Source organism: Ochlerotatus camptorhynchus, unplaced genomic scaffold, assembly GCF_037179485.1.
Source record: "Ochlerotatus camptorhynchus isolate MF236.1 unplaced genomic scaffold, CSIRO-AGI_Acam_v1.1 ptg000364l, whole genome shotgun sequence".
NCBI classification, from domain to species: Eukaryota; Metazoa; Arthropoda; class Insecta; order Diptera; family Culicidae; genus Ochlerotatus; species Ochlerotatus camptorhynchus.
In genome coordinates, this window is record NW_027040852.1 from 819420 (window position 1) to 838736 (window position 19317).

A 19317-nucleotide genomic window follows, 5' to 3' on the forward strand; every position below is an offset into this window, starting at 1 on the left:
TGATAAGTTTTATTCGTTTGAGGTCGCAATAAGCTTCATGTCTCATATAAACTGCAGCATGTTCCGGTAAAATTTCCGGAACCGGTTGACCGATTCCAAAAATATGTGCTCTATGTGACCTTTCCTTTAGCGGCTGTTGATTGATTTATGATACTCGGTCCTCGGGCTCTTAAGCATACAACTGGTATATAATAGGTCCAACCATGATGCATTTTTAGGTCCAACCATGATGCATTTTTAGGTCCAACCATGATTCAAATTCATTGCTGGATAAAATCGTTCAATAAAATTATATTAGAGAACATAATGGATAATTATTAGAAACTAGAATGGTATACTTTTTCACCAAACACACATTTTTCATGTCCATATATGTATGGGAAAAATCCATTACCCTACACTAGGGCAAATTGAAACGCGTGGGAAGGAAACGGTAGATGTATCTCTTAGCGGAAGTGAATGAATACTGAAATTATTTGTAATATAGTAGTTTGCGGTAGCATTAACTCTCAAAAATAATTACAGTTAATATACATTTTCGCTAAGAGATACACGTAACGTTTCAACTTACCCCGGTGTACCTTAACTATGATGCTTACTATCAAAACATTGAACTTCTTCCCCTACTTCGCTGACATTGAACCAACATTTTGTTCAATATTGAAAGTACCGTCTTCTGAGTCTTTTGATGACTGCCTGTTGCGTTATCATAAAATGAAACCTTCAATCTTCTCTGCTACAGAGGCCTAATTTAAAACTAATGATGGAGCTACTAAAAAAAAATTAACGTATTTTTTGGCAATTGTTTTATCTCACAACATATATGGCGTCTTTTTGAACTCTACTGGGATGCTATTCCAATATATATAACGGCTTGTTTAGGACCCTAATTTTAAATTTCAATAATTTATTAATTCCAGGAAAAATGCTTGAACCAACATTAAACCATAACCGAAACATTGGAATACTTGAAAAATTTAAGATAAAGTATAGTAGTCAAAAATGCATGACATACATCAAATTTGCGTAGTTCTACGTCATACTGCGGTCGTGTCTAGGAAACAACCCTTTAATTTTTTTTTAATTCTGCATGAATTGAGACGAAACTTTCACCACTGAAGCACGTGTGCTTTCAAAACAAATCGCTGTCAAAACATTCCAAAATCGACCACTAGTGGCGCTGCTATAGCATAAATAAAATGTCTGGATTCAAAGTGGATCATATTTTATATGACCTCGTGGGATCGAATCGGTTGAAGATCTTAAAACTTCCCTAAAGCTCAGAACTTTACTGTAGTTCTCGGTTCTTTCCTGAAATTTTTGAATCATCTCTGAATGCTTGGAATATTTCTTAAAGTCCTTTTAACATCTCTGAACATATCTCAGTTGCTCTAAAGTGTTCTTAATTTTTTCTGATTTTTCTAGTCGTCCCTGAATTTCACAGATCTTCAAAGAAGGTCCTGCAATTTTCATAACGGTGTCCTGAAGTTTTCTTATAGAGTAAAGTGAGGCATAAGTTCGGACTTAGTTGAAAACCTGAAAAATTTCTCAAAGCTCCAAACATTTGGAATCAAACTAATTCAATATATTCAAGGTTTACAACAATCTCTTACAGAATTTTGATGAGTTTTCAGTCAACTCGTAGCTAGAACGATTTTTTTTTCGGAAGAGTGTTCATATATTAAAAAAGGAGTCAACGCTAGGAGCTAAAAACTTGTTTTTTAGATGAATTATTCTAAAGTTTTTGTCTGTCAAACAACTGCTCATGGTTTAAAGAAGGAGACAAACTCAAGAGTGAGAAAAGTCGTTCATGTTTTTTTTTAGTTGGATTTTCGATAGCTTTTATCTTCTAAATTATTGCTCATTTTTAAAAAAGAACTCAAAAAGAAGAACTTTAACAAATTATAAATTACTTTAAAACGTCAGTTGAATTGCCATTATAATTTATATTAAATAGCGTCTCAGTTTGGTTTGCCTGCTTGCTTTACTCAGTATATATCGTTTTCTACTTTTTCGCCTTGCCCCTTTGACCTTTTGTCGCTTCGACCTTTTGTCCTACAACCCTTGATATAACTTTAATGATTTCTATCCTTTTACTTTGAAAGAGAAAACATCCCATGGAACATCTCCAAATATCTCAGAAAATCCTGGATCATCATAGAATTTCAAATATTCCATATTGTTCACATACACAGCATTTGTAGCATGTACAAGCATTTACTTCATTTTCATTACTGCCTCTATCTGGTAGTATATGAAGCATCTTTGAAACTTTGAAATGGATTTGTTTTTGTTCTTACGAAAATGGTCCAAAAGTTGTATTTACCAAAGCTGTACTGATCTTAAAGTTCCTTGTTGCATCATACGACTCATTATCTTAATTGGCTTTTAAAAAAAAAATATGGAAAATGTTTGTCTTAGTAGTATTTGGTCAACTGTTATAATAAATTTACTGGTATAAGCTTCCGTTATATTTAATTTACGTTCTACCCATTTGTCCTAACATTGCCAACGCATCTCAATTGATTCACAGCCTGGTTTATCAACGACTAACAGACAAATAAATAAATGTCATATAAACGAAAGAAACAGACCCAAGCACTAGATCCCACAACTCCACCAAGTGAAAAGTATTGAAATTAAAAGAATCAAACATTTCACAACTTATAGTAACAGACATGTGTAAAACAGCTAGCGGAAACCAACTCAATCAGCACAAAAATGCAACTTCATACTTCGAACATCCTACCAACTACTCGAATCCCCGTAGATTTAATAGAAGAATAAACACATAGCAAATAAACCGTTTCACACCCCACCAAACATACTCACTCACCAGCGTATATTTAGATGGATGTTTATAGATATCAAGATATTCCGAGAAAGCACTCTGACTTTTTTACAGTTGGAAAATTGCATAATCCCAAATTTTCGATCAGCTACATACACACACATATAGACCCAAAAAAAAAACCCATCAAAACATCCATTGCAAAAACAAAAAGGAAGAAGGTTGTTATCTATCGCCACTTTGTCATTTCGACAGGTGCCAGAAGAACAATCGATCGTTCGCATAATAGACAAAGAACATCGCATTTGGGATGGGAAACGACAAAACAAGCTATATTTAAAAGACACGCAGCCTAAGAGTATCCTAAGAACAGAGAGATAGAGAGAGAGAAAGAGAATTGAGATTATCATATAGTATTTGTGGACGAATCTTTTTTCCTTTAATACGAAGAATTTTTCCTAAAATATAGATGAAAATACAAACAAACAAACAAACACATACACACATACACGTTCATACATACAGAGAAAAGGCATATGCATTACCAAGTGAGGATGAAACAAAGGAAAGCATTTACGATGTTTGTGGCAAGGAGAGTAAAGGATAGAAGTGTACACAGAGGCAGAGAAAAAAAAATTGTGGAAAAAGTGTTTATTTTATAAAAGTATTATACGGGTATGCCATAAAAATATTACGATTATAATTGATTATTGATTATTATTATGAAAAAGTGAAAACAAAAACTAGGTTCAAATGATCTATATATAAACAATTAAAAGTATATAATGAAAGTGAAAAGATTAATAAATGTATGTTTAATAAAAAAAACAGCATTGTTTTATTCCGCGGTTCGAACAATCATGACAAATTAACTATTTTCCAGTTTTGTTTCCTCCTGCCCGGCAACCGGTTCATCGCTTTTCGTTGCTTTGTCCGTATCGTCCTGCCCAGCACCGCATTCTTCCGGTTCTTCCACTTCCTGAATGGCATCGATATCGCCATTTGCATCATCTCCTGTTTTGTCGAAAGTGGTGGTTTTCAGTGCACGACTCGCTAGGAACTGCAAATAAGGCCAAGCGTTAGAACTCAGGCATTACACTTTGGAACTTAACTTATTAGACCTGCTGTCGCCGAATTTCCGCGGTGGCGAGCTTTTCCTCCAGGTTTTCGATACTGGGAGGGTTGCTGGTATGCTCCTCTAGACGCTTCAGACGCAACGGTGGATGCTTCTTGATAAGACTCTCCGGATTCTCGTCATTCAAGGGAATTTCGAATGCTTCCGAGGGGGCTGATGGGGGTAAAGAAAGCGATAGATTCCGATGCGGATGATGTTAGCGTGGTGATTCAGGAAAATCTTTTGCAATGATTCGGTAAAGTACTGATTTCAGAATTATTTAAAACAAAATGGAGGAATTTAGTTAGAAGTGATGTACTTAGATGCTTATGGACAGCTTTCCGAGCAAAGTCTGAGATCAAATTGAAATCTAAATTTTATGTTGTGATTTCGCTGATAATGATTACTCAGGTTGCTGTCGTTTTGGTCGTTTTAACGGTTCAAATATCAAAATTTAGAGGCAAAAAAATCTTCCTGTGACATCACATTGAAAACTATTTCTGCTATCAGTGAGAGCAAACTGAAAACTGAATTCGATATCAATTTTTCCTGTTGATTACAAAACAAGTATTCAATTTGAAGTAATGCTAAGGCAATGAAAAGAAACCCGCAACAACATATTTTTGAAGACCAAATGTACAGCAAATGAAAACAAAATTTGGTATCAAATTTGACAATTTCGTAAACTGAAATCAAATTATGATTTCAGTTTGATATAATGAGAGAGAGAAGGATTAGTATTTTCCATTTAATTCCACTACTTTATTTGCTTCTCCTTGACAGATACGCGTATTTCGTCTACAATGTGCAGACTTCTTCAGTGTCTTGTACTAATACTCGACTGTACAAGACACTGAAGAAGTCTGCACATTGTAGACGAAATACGCGTATCTGTCAAGGATAAATAAAGTAGTGGAATTAAATGGAAAATACTAATCCTTCTCTCTCTCATTATACAGGTATTCCACTAAGACGCCCACATTCATCAGGATTCAATTTGATGTTGATATCAAAACTTGAGTTCAATTTGCTGTCATTTTGATGCTGGACTTGGCACGGGTTTTAATGGCTGAAGGACCGATTGTACCTGTTCATTTCAACATAAATGTTTGGGATGCACCGGGTCAACCGTGATTACTGTTCGTCATGTTGATTTGAACTTCTGTGCAAATTTTCAGTGAAATCGATGATGATTTAAAGGTGCTTCAAGTTATTTTTATGTTTTTTAGGTAATTTACGGCTTATAATATTTGTATCACGAGACTGAAACAACGAAAACTGCTGTAACAACTTTCATAGCCATGTGTTATCTACCAACTTTGGGACTAGAGGTTGACTATTCAAAGTGATTTTATTGAAGTTTGACATAGTTTCATGCTCGAAGATATCTTTAAAAGTGAATAATTTTAAAGTATTTGTTCTACGAACTTTCCATCTATATGATATAAAAAGCTGTAGTAATGTTCCTTATACTGTTCTAGAAATTTCGTTCCAACATAGTTTTCGTGTTAATTCCATAGATTGAGCATGAGCATGAGCATGAGCATGATTGAGCATGATTGACCGCCCACGGTTGCTACTCTGTTATTGCCAGATCAGCTGTAATTACACAGAGAACCAATAGACGATGCTTGGGACTAGCAATCATCCTCAATGTGTAAAAACTGGTGATCTCATACTAGGCAATACCAGCGCCGGCCGCACCCGAACGCAGGTCAAGAAAGGAATGGGTAGGAATGTGTTGACCTTACACTCGCTTTAATGGAAGCCGAGAACACCTCTGCACTTCCACGAAGAATCACTGGGTAATAGGGTTCGGTTTGCAGCAGGGTTCGTTTTGGTAAACGGTATGCTGAATTGATGGCCTAACGATATGGAGAGGTTACTGTATAAATTTATTATTATTATTATCTCTATTTAGGAGATTTTATGACTGTATAAATAAATAAAAAGGAATGATCACCCAAATAACCAATTGGAGCTGCACCAGCAGCAACAGGCCTCTTCGTAGACATTCTTCGACCCATCACAGGTGTCTCCTTTTTCTTTACGTGATAATTTTAATTGTAGACGGTCTGCTTGACATCAACACGAACCTGTAAGGGCTATGGTAGAAGCTGCATGAAATATGAGCATGAGCATGATTGACCTCTGTTATTGCCAGATCAGTGGTAATTACACAGAGAACCAACATATGATGCATGGTACCATTCTCAATGTGTAAAAACTGGGTAGTTGATGTGATGTGAAAACTCGTGTTGTATGAAGCCGAGAAATCCTCTACTCTTCCACGAGAAATCACTGAGATGCTGAATATAAGGGTTGGGTTCGTTTTGGTAGACGATACGCTGCATAAAGAGAGTTTGCTCATGTTAAGCTAAATTTATGGATTTGCCTCAACGAAAGCTGAAAACACCATTATAATATAAATACAAAGATCCATCATCAAAGAGCTGAAAACTATATTAAACAAATCAAGTAAATAGATTCAACCAGGGCAAAAGCTGAAAATATTGAATCATTACAATATAAATCTAAAGATGTTCTCTCACCAATGAGCTGAAAAGCAAAGATAATCATTATAATATTAATTTAAAAGTGTTACATTATCGATGATTTGAAAGTACATTTTCATACAGCTGTGTAAATTCAATAGATCGAGAGGTACAAATCAGAAAAGAGGGCTTTTTTTCTAAAATTTACAAGACAACAGAGCCAATCAAAGTTTCATTTAGATTGACAAAACATAGTTGACTTGCTTTTCAATGACGACCGAAGACTGTTTCATTGTAAGACGATTTTTTTTAGAAATATGAATCCTCAGTACGCGTATCACTCGAGCCATCCAAAATAGAAGATGTGGAAAGGGCTACAGTCCCTGGAGTTTGTGTGGTAAGACCGCATTTTGATAGAAATTGTTTACCATCCCTAAGGCGAGTTAAAGCAAGTAATTCAGAACTGAGCTGTTCACCATACAATAGGTCATGCCGGCAGCAACCTTCTATCTAGTAGGGATGTCGTCTTTACCCATATGTGGGTGACAGGGTATCTGGGTACCCATTTTGATGTTTGAATTGAAATAACGTCATGTACGTGATGTTTATCGCTATGAAGCTTTCTGACATCTTGTAAAATGCTAACACAAACGATCTGATGAAATTACAACAAATGTGGGTGAAGGAGAGGCTTATCAGGGGCCATGTTAAATTTGTACCCCTTAAACGGAAGGAGAATCTCGTCGTGCCCATCCCGAAGGCAAACGAAAAAAATTAAAGTTTTTTTTTTTTTTTTCCTTTATTAGAGAGATTTTTAGCCTAAGGCTAGTTCATCTCTTGAAAAAAATAAAATTAAAGGGTTTGTCCTAGACACGACCGCAGTATTATTATTTATTATTTATTATTATTTATTCAATACTAATCTGTAACATAAGACATTCGTCTTTTTATAATTGTTACATTTGTTTTTCCACGTAGAATTGGCGTCACGATTACTAATTCAAATTAATATTAATCCATACTGATTTTGTTAAATTATTGACTCATTCATTAATTGACCAAACATTTTTGTTTAGTTAAAGTACTCAATACATCTCCTCCTAAATGCTAATAATGATTTTTCTAATGTTAAATCGTTGGGAAGTAAATTCCATTGAATCACGCCTCTAACGAAAACGGATTTTCCATAACTTGATGTGTTGAAGCGCGGCAGTTTGTACTTCCTCGATTGATTGCTTCTGAAAGACTCCAATTTATTGAACAAATAGCCGGGTTGTTTTGTGGCAGCAAGACTGAACAGAAACAAGCAGCTTCTCATGTGACCGAATTTATCAAAGGGACAACCAATGAGTTGATGTTGTAGGTGTGAAACACTTGAGAATCTATTTAAGTTAAAAACATAGCGTACGCAAGAATTAAGTGCAACTCGTAGTCTAGATAGAGCGAAAGACGAAACTTCGAACAAAAGAAAATCGCATGCAATGAAGTGAGGAAAAAGCAAGCTTTTAAACAATGTAATCTGGCTGTCCACACTAAGGAATGAGCAGGCTAGGTTTAGTGTTTTCAAACCAGCAAATATTTTGCCACACTGTTTTAAGATAAATTTGTCAAATGAGAAATTTTCTTGAATCGTCACTCCAAGGCTAGCAGCATGCTCTTTAAATTCAATATTTTGGTTGTTAAATACCAAAGTGGGTTTCAAAACATAATTTCCTCTACTGTTACTGATAAAAATAGCATGTGTTTTCTTAATATTAATAGACAACATGTTGTTAGAAGACCATTCGTAAACTCTGGCTAGATCTGCATTGATTTTTTTTCCGAGATATCAGAAGCAGAGGTTCCTGAACAATCAAAGTACAATTGGACATCATCGGCAAAAAGATGAATTTTGCAATACTTTAGTACACCGGGCAAGTCATTTATGTATAAGGAAAACAAAATTGGGCCAAGAATAGAACCCTGAGGTACTCCCGAAGAAATAAGAATGAAGGCTGAAAGTATTCCATTATTGCAAACGGCTTGCATTCGACCCTTCAAATAAGACTGAATTAAAGTTGTCGCATGATTAGAGAAATTGAAATTTTGACGAAGTTTTCTGCAATCCAGAATAATCCAGGAGTATCAAAACTACCGGCTTGTTATTATCCAAGACAATACCAATATCGTCAAAAACTTTTAACATCGCAGTTTTCGCACTGTGTTTTGGACGATATCCTGATTGATGGGTATTGAGAAGATTATTGTGATCGACGTATTGACAAATTTGCAGCTTCAACAAACGTTCAAAAACTTTGGATAAAGCGCTTAGAATACTAATCGGACGTAGGTTGTCTATGGCATCACTGGAAGATTTCTTTTTTATGGGAATAATTTTTGACTTTTTCCATCCATCGGGAAATCGGCTGGATAAGATGATGGAATTAAATATGTGAGTAATTGGTTTTATAACTAAAGGGCAAATAGTTTTCAAAAATTTCAATGGAAGCAAATCTAGTCCAACTGCGTTTGATTTTACATGATACATTGCATTAATTACATCGACCTCACTGACGATATCAAAGTAGAATTCATTCTCAGGAATGTGTTCTTCATTTTGACTTTGGAAATTATATTCATTCGAATTACTAGAACAGCTAAAGTTCTTGGCGAAACTTACATTAATTTCATCGGAATTTAATCCGTTGATCGGACAAGAGTTGGTTTTACTAACACCCATTTATTTTAATCTTGGGCGGGTAATTTGGGATCTAGATGCACTGTAAAATAGTTTTTTTTTCGCATTATGAATGAGCTGGTTGACTTTATTGCGTAGTCGTTTGAATAAATTGTGATCATCAATGAGCTTTGAATTTTTCCACGCTTTGTACGCCAAGTCACGATCAACCATAGCTTTGCTTATTGAACTGTTAAACCAGGAGTTTTCTTTTTTATCTGAATTGAGAACACGAGTAGGAACGAAATCATCGTACAGATTTGTCATAGCAGTGTTGAAAAACTCTAAAAGAGTGTGTGAATCGGGAGTTTGATAGAAACTCAACCACTCGAGTTCATTATAAGCATCCAACAGCCCATCAACATCCATGGAATTGTAATCCCGAAAAGAAGTTATGTTATCGCACTGTTCCATGTCAAAATCAAACGTAGCAAATATAAGATCATGATTGGAAAACATCGGGACATCTAGGGGAATTTACGTATTCTCGGCAACCTAAGCAGCGACCTTCTTTCTATAGCCTTTTTCTCTATTGAACGCACATATATGCAGTATTGGTTTGTTTACAATCTTTTGCTGCCAGCTGCTCTAACAATTTCAGTCGAAAGAATTGTCAAAAACTGTTTTGAAACGCTTTTACAAAGCTCCAATCTTCTCTAGTGAGAGCGAGTATTGTCGGCAACCAGTTTTTCTTCGGCAACCGTTCCATTTGAACTGCATGTAAATCTGCTGTTCTATTATCGGCAACTTGAAATCAGCTACAATTTGTAGTGCGTGTGTTTCATTTCAAGAAAACCCTGCTAGATTGCTTTTTCTCAGTGGTAAAAATATAGTCAAATTGAAGCTGAAAGCATAAATAATCGTTTGCATGCATTCAGAGAAGTGTTTTCGTAAGAAAATCCAGTGAAAATAGTGTTTCAATTTGGATTGCCGAAAATAGTCTGTCATGCCGAAGCCGTCATTTCCCCTATTTGATTAAATCTTAAAACTTTGGACTCATCATTAAAAAGCATTAAATCTAACTGAGAAGACCCATTCGTATGAAAAAATGTTGGTTGATTTCCCAGAGTAGAAAGATTGAACGATGAAAAAACTGACATTAATCTAGAGGTTCTGGTAGCATTAATATTAAGTAGGTTTGTATTGAAGTCTCCAAGTAAAAGTGTATGGCCGTAATTAGTTCCAAAGTTCAGTAAAATGTTGTCAATATCGTCAGTGCAATCAACTTCAGGAGGATTATAGAAACAAGCAAGGAGGATTTTTTCATTTCGTATTGAAATTTCCAGCGCTAAGTATTCGTATACATTGAATTTGATTCCTTTTTTTTTTATATAAATCAGAACTCCCCCTCCTAGTCGTCCCACTCTGTCATGTCTAACGAGATTATAACCTTGCATTGATAAAATGGTGCTATCTATTCTCTCATTGAGCCAGGACTCAGTCAAACAAACAACATCAACTCTTGCTATAGAAAGTATTTTAGCGTAATTCGTCGAGTTTACTAAGCTTGCGAGCACAAATACTCTGGCTGTTGATGCAACACACTGAAAGCTTCCCTTGAACCAATGCCGATTTCAGTACTACTCCGGGTAAACACACGTTCGTTGAGACGTGATAGATGGAATTATTAGCCATAAGCATGAGAAAACGCGGAAGCAATTAGGAGGAAACGATAATTGAGTACTAAACTAAAATCTACGTTATCAAACATTTCAAATTTTGTACTTCATTTACAAGATGTGACGCAAATAATTATTAATAGCATTATTCACCAATACAGCAACGCTCCATTCCATCTCTCGTACCGCCCAGTCCTCGGGCCCAACAGCAGCAACAGCAACAGCAACAACATCAGCACTATAGTTCAACTAAAAACTTTAACTTTTAGGAGGGGAGACACGGGATAAAAAGGAGCGGAGGCAAGGATGTAAACAATAGCAAGAAAGGATAGGTCAACGTTGCATTATATCTTCCAGTTCACTCTCGGACATTACAGCAACCGCACGATCACTTCCATTCGTTTTGACGAAGACGATCCCATCTCTAGTGAAGACTCCCGAAAGTTGTCCGTTTTTCTTCATCGCCAGTGCTTTGGATCGTAATCCCCTCGTAGCGAGCCAAAGGTTCTCGTTGATGAAGATCCGCTGATTCACCGAAAATCCAATCTCCAAAAGCGATAGGTTGCGAGAGCGTAGATAGCGTGCGAAAAAATCGTTCCTCTGCACCGTTATGGCAAACTGGATTAACAGCAAACTGGCGGCTCCTGCCTTTGGAGTTCCTTTCGTAAGTCGCCTGATATCTACCATGGGTGTACAGTTTTCCGCATATCCCAGAGACTGACACCACGTCGAAAAATATGCAGATAGATCCTGAGTATGACGTAGAACCTATCTATCTATCTCTATCTATGATGCATAATATATGCATTTAGGTTAACATTAACGTTTTTTTACATTTATTGCAGAAAAAATACATCCGAAGTCCCTCCTTTTTTTACATATTCTGTACAAAACATATTTTCTAAGCCCCGCAATTGACAGGATTTCCCGCCATTTTATTATGAATGGGGCGGGGCAGAACGTTTCTTTTGTGCAGAATTTTTGATTTGCACCCCAGTATAGTCGACAAAGACGTAGTTGTACGTCAAAAGACAGGGGTGCATCTAAGTACCGGCCGATCGCTCTCACATCCTGCATGGCCAAGGTATTCGAACGGATGGTGAACCGTCGACTCAAGATGTTCCTTGAGATCAACAGCATGCTCGACCACCGATAACATGCCTTCCGACAAGGTTTCGGTACATCCACGTACTTTACCACTCTGGGGCACGTCCTCAAGGAAGCTTACGACCAGGAACACCACGTTGAAATCATCTCTTTGGACATCTCCAAGGCCTTCAACCGGACGAATTCTTGATCGTCCAGTCATTTCGTGTATTGGTGGGGAACACGTGGTCGAAAAGTTTCAGCGAAGATACAGGAGTCCCTGAAGGCTCCGTTATTGCAGTCACGTTGTTTCTGGTGGAAATTGACCGGCTACATGGGCGCATTTACATATTTGTTTACGCTGACGATGTGCTGATTGTGGTCACCGGACCCTACGGCAACCGCAAGTGGCAGTCTCTGCCGTTGTCAAATGGACCGAGTCGATGGGTTTCCAGATGTCCGTTAGGAAGAGCATCCAATGCCACAGATGTCCGTCTCATCACCGAGTCAATAGATCCTCAATTACGATCCACGACCAAGCCATTCCAACCAGAAAAACAATTCGCGTCCTCGGCGAACGCTCTCCTTCCACCAGCATTTCCAACAGGTCAAAAAGGACTGCCGCAGTAAACTCAATCTCGTTAGAATGATCTCTCGGCCTCACCGATCCAACAACCGCGATGTTTGGTTCTGGGTGGCGCGAGCCATCATCGAGAGTAGGTTGCTTTACGGGACGGAAATTACCTGTATCGCTTCCGAGAAGCTGGTTAGAACCCTAGCACCGGTCTACAACAGCTACATCCCCATCATATCTGGTCTCCTGCCATCCACTCCAGCAGATGCCGCATGCATCGAAGCGGGTCTTCTTCCTTTCCGGTTCTGCTTAAACGCAAATATTGCCACAAAAGACCTCCGGAAACAATAGGATCTTTCTCCTCGAACAGAGTCCTCCGCACGGCCGCCGACATCGACCTCCCCCCAGTGGCCAAAGTCCATTGGCATGGAGAAAAAAGTAGGCACTCTTCACGAATCCAATTGGACAATCGGATCAAGAACCGCTTCAAAGCAGGGGATGCATCCGTGATTTTTCGGAGATCGGTCGCTGAGTTACTTGGGTCCAACTATGCCGACCACGTACACCGGTACACCGACGGCTCCCGATCGATAAACGGAGTAGGTATCGAAATTTTCGAAGACGGTATTGCTGAAAGCAGCAGTCTTCCTCCACAGTGCTCGGTGCCCAGGCAATTATCAAGTACGCTCCACCGAATACCGTGTACACATGGATTCCCGGACACTGCGGAGTGCCAGGTAACGAGTCTGCTGATCACCTTGCCGGAGCCGGGACATCGGTTCCCAGACTCACCGGCATATAATATAAACTGATATATGCAGAAGTAACATTTCAAAAATAATTATTGAAAATACTCGAACATTATTGAGTGCGTCAATTTAGGAACCGCTTCGAATATGGTACCTCCACGGTATATATATATAAAGGGTGACTGGTAATTCGTGTTACACCCTAAAGGAGGTGAAAGTAGACAACATTTGCAGCAAAACAATGTATGGCGACCTACCTACCAAATCATTCCTTACCGAGTAATTAGTCTATTTATTTTATATTGCCGAGCAACACTGCCACTTTTTGCTCGGGCACTCGCTAATATTATAAAAGCCCACCAGAGAGTAAGCATTGCTTGGTTACTATGATTAATCTTTGTTTATTAAGGGCATCTTTAGCGGCGATCCAATTGGTTGGTTTGGTCTAAATACCCAATCTTACCCTTTGACGGAATCCATCTTTGACATAAAAGATGAGACGTAAACAAAAATGTCATGTAAAATTAAGTGCTCCGAGGCTGGAAAGCTCGAAAGTACGTTTGATTGAGCTGAATTTCGCGTTTATTATGACTCAATTTTATGTCAAAATTGACGCTCGTATATGTCAATCTCAGAGCACCTAAATTTACATCAATTTTTCTAAGTGTGTAGTTCTAAAATGTAATTTTTTTAATCCAGTATAATTCTCGATCTATTTTGAACTGAATTTGGATCAAGGCAACCACTGTTCCAAACTAGTTTGACAGCTGTCGCACTCGAGATTTTGTTTTGTTTTGTTTCGATGTTGGGGTTTTTTCAGCAAAACAAACCGATTTAGTTCCTCGATTTTCTAAGAAACGTGGGCGGAACAATCGACTGCTTTTGACATTGGTGTAGTTCCAGCTATATCGCGCTATCGGTGCGACATCCGGACGCTTCTGTTCTGCAGGATTTTCCGGGCATGTTCTGGAAACTCCCAGGGAAGTGGCCAGTTTCTGACTTTGTCCAAAACTCATCATGTGACACATCAAATCACATTAGATTTCAAAAGCAATATCAATGGTAGTCAAATATAGTGCACAGAATCATGTTGACCCCTATCGGATATGTTCCGGGCACCTCCAAGGAAATGGCCAGTTTCTGATTTAATCCAAAACCCATCATGGGCCACATAGCAAATCACGTTAGTTTTCAAAACCAAGATCAATGGAAGTCAAATAAAGTGCCCAAGACCACCTTTCTTACTTCCAAGCATCTTTCAGGAACCCCTAGGGAAGTGACTAGTTTTTGATATGGTCCAAACCCTGTGAAGTGTCAAATCTCACAGAAATAAAAAACAAGATCAGTTTAAGGCAAATATAGTGTTCAGATCCACATTGGTCACATTCTGGTATGTTCCGGGTACCCCCAGGGAATTTTTCAGTTTCTGACTTGGGCCAAAACCCAACACGCAACAACATACCAGACAAATTTCAATAAATACAGGTTATTATTATTATTTCACTAGAAAGAACGAGGAGCAGGAGGACGAGCAATTCAAGGCTTTTTGTTAAAGCTGCACATCAATCCCGAAGACAGCCATCGGAGGTCAATTTAACGGTAATTGCCGTATATAAACCGTGTACGAATGAGTACGAGATTAAAAATTTCGTTCGAGATTAACCACAAAATCAGGGTGTGAGTTGGTTTTGACTCGGGTTTTGACGGTCAAACGGCCAAAAATAGACCAACCAGTGCGTACGCACACAGTTTGATCTATTGTGGCTTGATCCTTTTAATTTTAGCTGGTTCAAATGTGACATAAATTTGGATCTAGATCAGACCACCGCTAAAGATGCCCTAACCACTCTATTCAATTGGCGCCACAGGCTTACTTTCGGATGGATTTGATCAGATGCTAACCGGATGTCTTGTCCTCCCGTCTCGATGAGTCTCATCGTCGCCTTCTGGTCACCATAGCCGGTGGAACTCCAGACGAATCTTGAACCGCACTACCGTTCATAGTGGCGACAACGCTCTGATGAGACAACGAAACCTTACCCCCAAGCTCCTCCCCTGATCCTATTCTTCGACAATGCACCCCTTTAACCTCGGGTAAGCCGCGAGTATTTGGCCCAGTTCCTACTAGACATAGAAATAAGTTAACTTTGTTACAAACAATCAACAATGAATGATGGGCTCCGTAAATCTAACGTGATTGAGCCTTTCAAGTAAAAGAAATAGATAAAAAAGGTTTTAACCGTTTTTTTTTCATAAATTAACGTCGGTCTCTATTCCACAATCTAGTGCCAATCACTATCTATTGACGGCAAGCGATTGTGCAGGAAGGTAGCTTCCACACCTGCGTAGGATATCGCACCCATTCAACACACATGGGCCGGGACCAACGGCTTTACTTCCCTTACGAAAGAAGACGTGACCAGAGATTTTTATGCCTCAGAGAAATCCCACCGACCTCGGCTGGGATTGAACCCAGACTCATTGGGGTAAGAAAGAAGTCACGCTTACCACTACACCACCGGCGCTGGCTTAATCGGTTATATCATGCCGAAAAAAGCATTAACTTCTCCAGAGGATCATCGTTCATCGTTTCAAACATGTGTCGCAAATCAATCGATTTGTTGTTAATCGAGTTATTAAAAAAATGGGAAATCTCCTTGGAAATCTCTGATTTTGGTGTGATTGTTTTGATAGCAAAAAAGTGCAAAATTTCATCTCTGCCGAGGGGGCAGCATAACTACAAAATAATCTTGCATATGGGGGGTATTCATTAGATGAAAGGGACCGTGAAAGAGAACACTAAAATAGAATGTTTTTCTTCCGACAGTTTCATCTTAGTATTCTTCTTTGGTCATACTGTCAAGCTAAAGCAAGCAATAAGATGTGAAATTGCACACTAGCGTCACCTGGTGAGTAAGTTCCAAAGAGATAAGTGACGTTTAACGCACGCATACTACTAGCGGGTGCATTGCCGTGTAAAATTGTTTATTATTTTCCTCTGACTAACCTAAACAATTATAAAATTAGATCTGTCAAAATGAGTTTGACAGCGGTTTGCTTGTATTTTCCCCACATTTTCACTAACACGGTCGCACATAAAGATTCAATACGAAAAAAATCGGACACATTTAAAACGCTACCATTAAGGCATTTTTTGAGTAAAATTTTTCTAAATTTCACTGAAGACTGAAAAGCGTATAGAGTCACAGTGGGCATTGGTTGTCAGGATAGGTTTATTTGTTTACATCATTACTTCACCGAAGCAAGAATGTCGCGATTCGATTCTGAACGCTTGAAACGAAAATACCGGTCTATCCGCTCCTGGTAGTTTTCGATCAAATTTCTGGGCAGGATTTTTATATCTCGGATGGCCGGAAGAGTGCTCCGGAAGAATGTAAAATCAAAAAGAAGTGGAAATTCCCCAAAAAGTTACTTCTCTGGCAGGCAACCTGCAGTTGAGAGCTGAAAAGCGAAACTTTCGTTACTCCTGGGACCATGAACCTGCAATTTCACAAGAAAGAATGCCTACGGAAGAGACTACTGCCTTTTCTGGAGAAGCATGAGGTGAATTACCTATTCTGGCTGGACTTGGACAATCAGTGGTACAGTTCAATTGTTAAGCACATACTGAAGAAAAAGGGTGGAACTGCAATTGAACTGAAGGATTTCAAGCCCCTCAACATCCCTATCCAACGGGGGAGTTTGGTAAAGAGAGATGATGAAACCGATTTGTACCTTCCTAAAAAGTTGTCCTTGCTCGATTTCTACTCTCTATATACAATTTTCACACTGCCGTTCTCTAACGTAACTATCAACTCTATAGTTTAGTTCTATCGTATAAAAATTACCATTTTAGTCTGTTATTTGAAATTAGCATCTTCAACTATATCAGTAGTAGTAAAATTATGTTTATATTTGTGGATTATGATTGTATATTAATTTAACATTTCAACTGATTAGCCTGAAACAAAACGTACAGGTACGGTCTTTTATAAACTTCCAATCGGCTAGACTCTCTCTGTTCTCCCGATAGCAATAGCTAGCAAGCACGTGATTGGTTGATTGCGGCCAAAATGTTTGATCAATTTTCAATGACAAATGAAAATTTACTGTAATCTTTGTACCAAACAAATATTACATCAAATATGAATCAAATGGTGTAAAAACAATTGAAATCAATCAATAAATGGCCAAATTATAATCCTTTAAAACCTAACAGTATTTCGTTACACAATGCTTCGATTCGTACCCCAATATAGATGACAAAGACGTAGTGTAGTCTTATGTAAAAAAAAAAAATAAAAAAAAACTACAAAATGGCTGAATTACACACAAAAGTGTATCATTTCCCATAACAAACAAATATGCAAAGTTTCTGGCAAATCGGAGGAGGTCGAGTCATAATTTTTATTTTGCCACGATGTATTTTTAATTTAAAATCAAATCCTAAAAGCCTCAACACGCAAATTTGGTTGAAAGTCCGTGGGAGTGAATGATAATGTAAGTAATGTCAATTGGATCTGTTTTTGTTCGAATTTACCAAAATTACCAGAATCCGGTAATAGAGCTATTGAGATCCAGAATTCATAACATAACAGATCCAAATGAAAAAAAAAAACTTCCTTTATCTTCTACTACCACGCACATTAAACCACATTTGGATATATGAGGCTTTTTGGATTTGATTTTAAAATAAAAATACGAGAAGAACCGAAATAACCGATTATCAAAATTAAATAAAATGATGCATGTTTTGACATTTCATAAGTGTATTCGTGAACTGCGTTAATATAATTCAAATAGCTTCAACACCTACGGTACGTCGCTTTCGATCCAGTCGATTCACCGTCACCGTCCAGTGGTATCACGGCAGCTGCCGAGTTGGAAGGTCCACATCCCATCGTACACCGGCAATGTAAGGTATAGGTGGTACGAATCGAAAATATAAGTGTTGATTTTATCCACAACCAAATAACAGGACGTTCTAGCAGAAAACAGCACACGATAACCGTCGGCTAATCCAACGAACACAAATAGAACTTTCCAAAATGGTCACAACAACATCATCACAACACGCTGAAATGCTACGCCTGCATCACATTACCGTTTGACATTTTTTTTTTGGTTTCTAGGAAAGCGTATTACTACTGAGGAACTATTCCGGAACTGGTTCAAGTCCGTTCGATTCGATCACCCGCACCCAACTGAATTGACCCAAAAGGACTCGCACGTTCGGAGGGAGGTGAAATATCAGAACATTGGCAGCATGCTATCGAGGTGGAAATGTCCCAATCCATAATAATCATGCGCGTTTGTTTCCGTGCGGTCACCACAAATGCCAACCGACGGAAGCTTTCCGACCCATATTGACCTAGGTGTTGGCGTTGGTGAAAATTATTATTAATCACTTGTTGGTTTGGTTACCTTTCTTTGCGCTATGTGGCTTTAGTTAACCGCGTCCACCCACCCAAACTTTCATAGTGATTGATTGGGCATATTACAATTATTAGTGTGAAGGGTAATTTCTTATTCAGAACCTCAAATTTGTAGCTTGAAGAGAGTGAACTCACTGCATTCAGATGACAATTATTTGAAATTCTTCTAATGAAAGCCCATCATCCACTATCGGTCATCAATATTCGACTAGTGGCCTTTTGGTGGTCGGAGACCACTCAGCTCCTATTTAGGTCGAGTAACAGGTGCGTTGTTTGGATTATTCATTATTCACAACTTACGCACTGTGAACGTACACGTAATTAAACTTAAATACCAAGCCTTCTACATTGACAAGCTATCAAATATTGGGTCAACAGTGATGTTATCTTCCCTTCAATCAAAACTAACGACAGACGCTGTCTTTGAATTGGTAAATGTGTCATGTGTTCGTTGAACGCTAATCAACCACCCTATATAACAAAATTTGAAAAAAAAAAAACGCACCAAACTTGTTCATTCATGATAGATTTAGGTTCGTATTCTTGATTGAAACATTCTGTCAACGTGCAATCGATGGTGTGACCTATGATAATTGTCCTACTCCTCTCTGACGACTTATTCTGCCATGGACAGACACTCAGACGCACGTGTGGTGCCAGATAATTGCCTTCCTCTATCGATTTTCTGCACCAATTGGGAACTCATATGTTACTATCCTTCCGCATGTGTTGATGCAC

General features: G+C 38.2%; 1 protein-coding gene across 1 annotated transcript; it reads right to left on the reverse strand.

Annotated features, from left to right (window-relative positions):
• Window positions 1–3659: 3659 nt before the first annotated feature.
• On the reverse strand, window positions 3660–18045 carry LOC135709790 (uncharacterized). The gene is made up of 3 exons (XM_065232181.1): window positions 17961–18045; window positions 3913–4079; window positions 3660–3851 (listed from the first exon to the last, which is right to left on the reverse strand). The coding sequence occupies exons 1-3, from the start codon at window positions 18043–18045 to the stop codon at window positions 3660–3662; spliced, it is 444 nt and encodes a 147-aa protein (XP_065088253.1).
• Between the last annotated feature and the right edge of the window lie 1272 nt (window positions 18046–19317).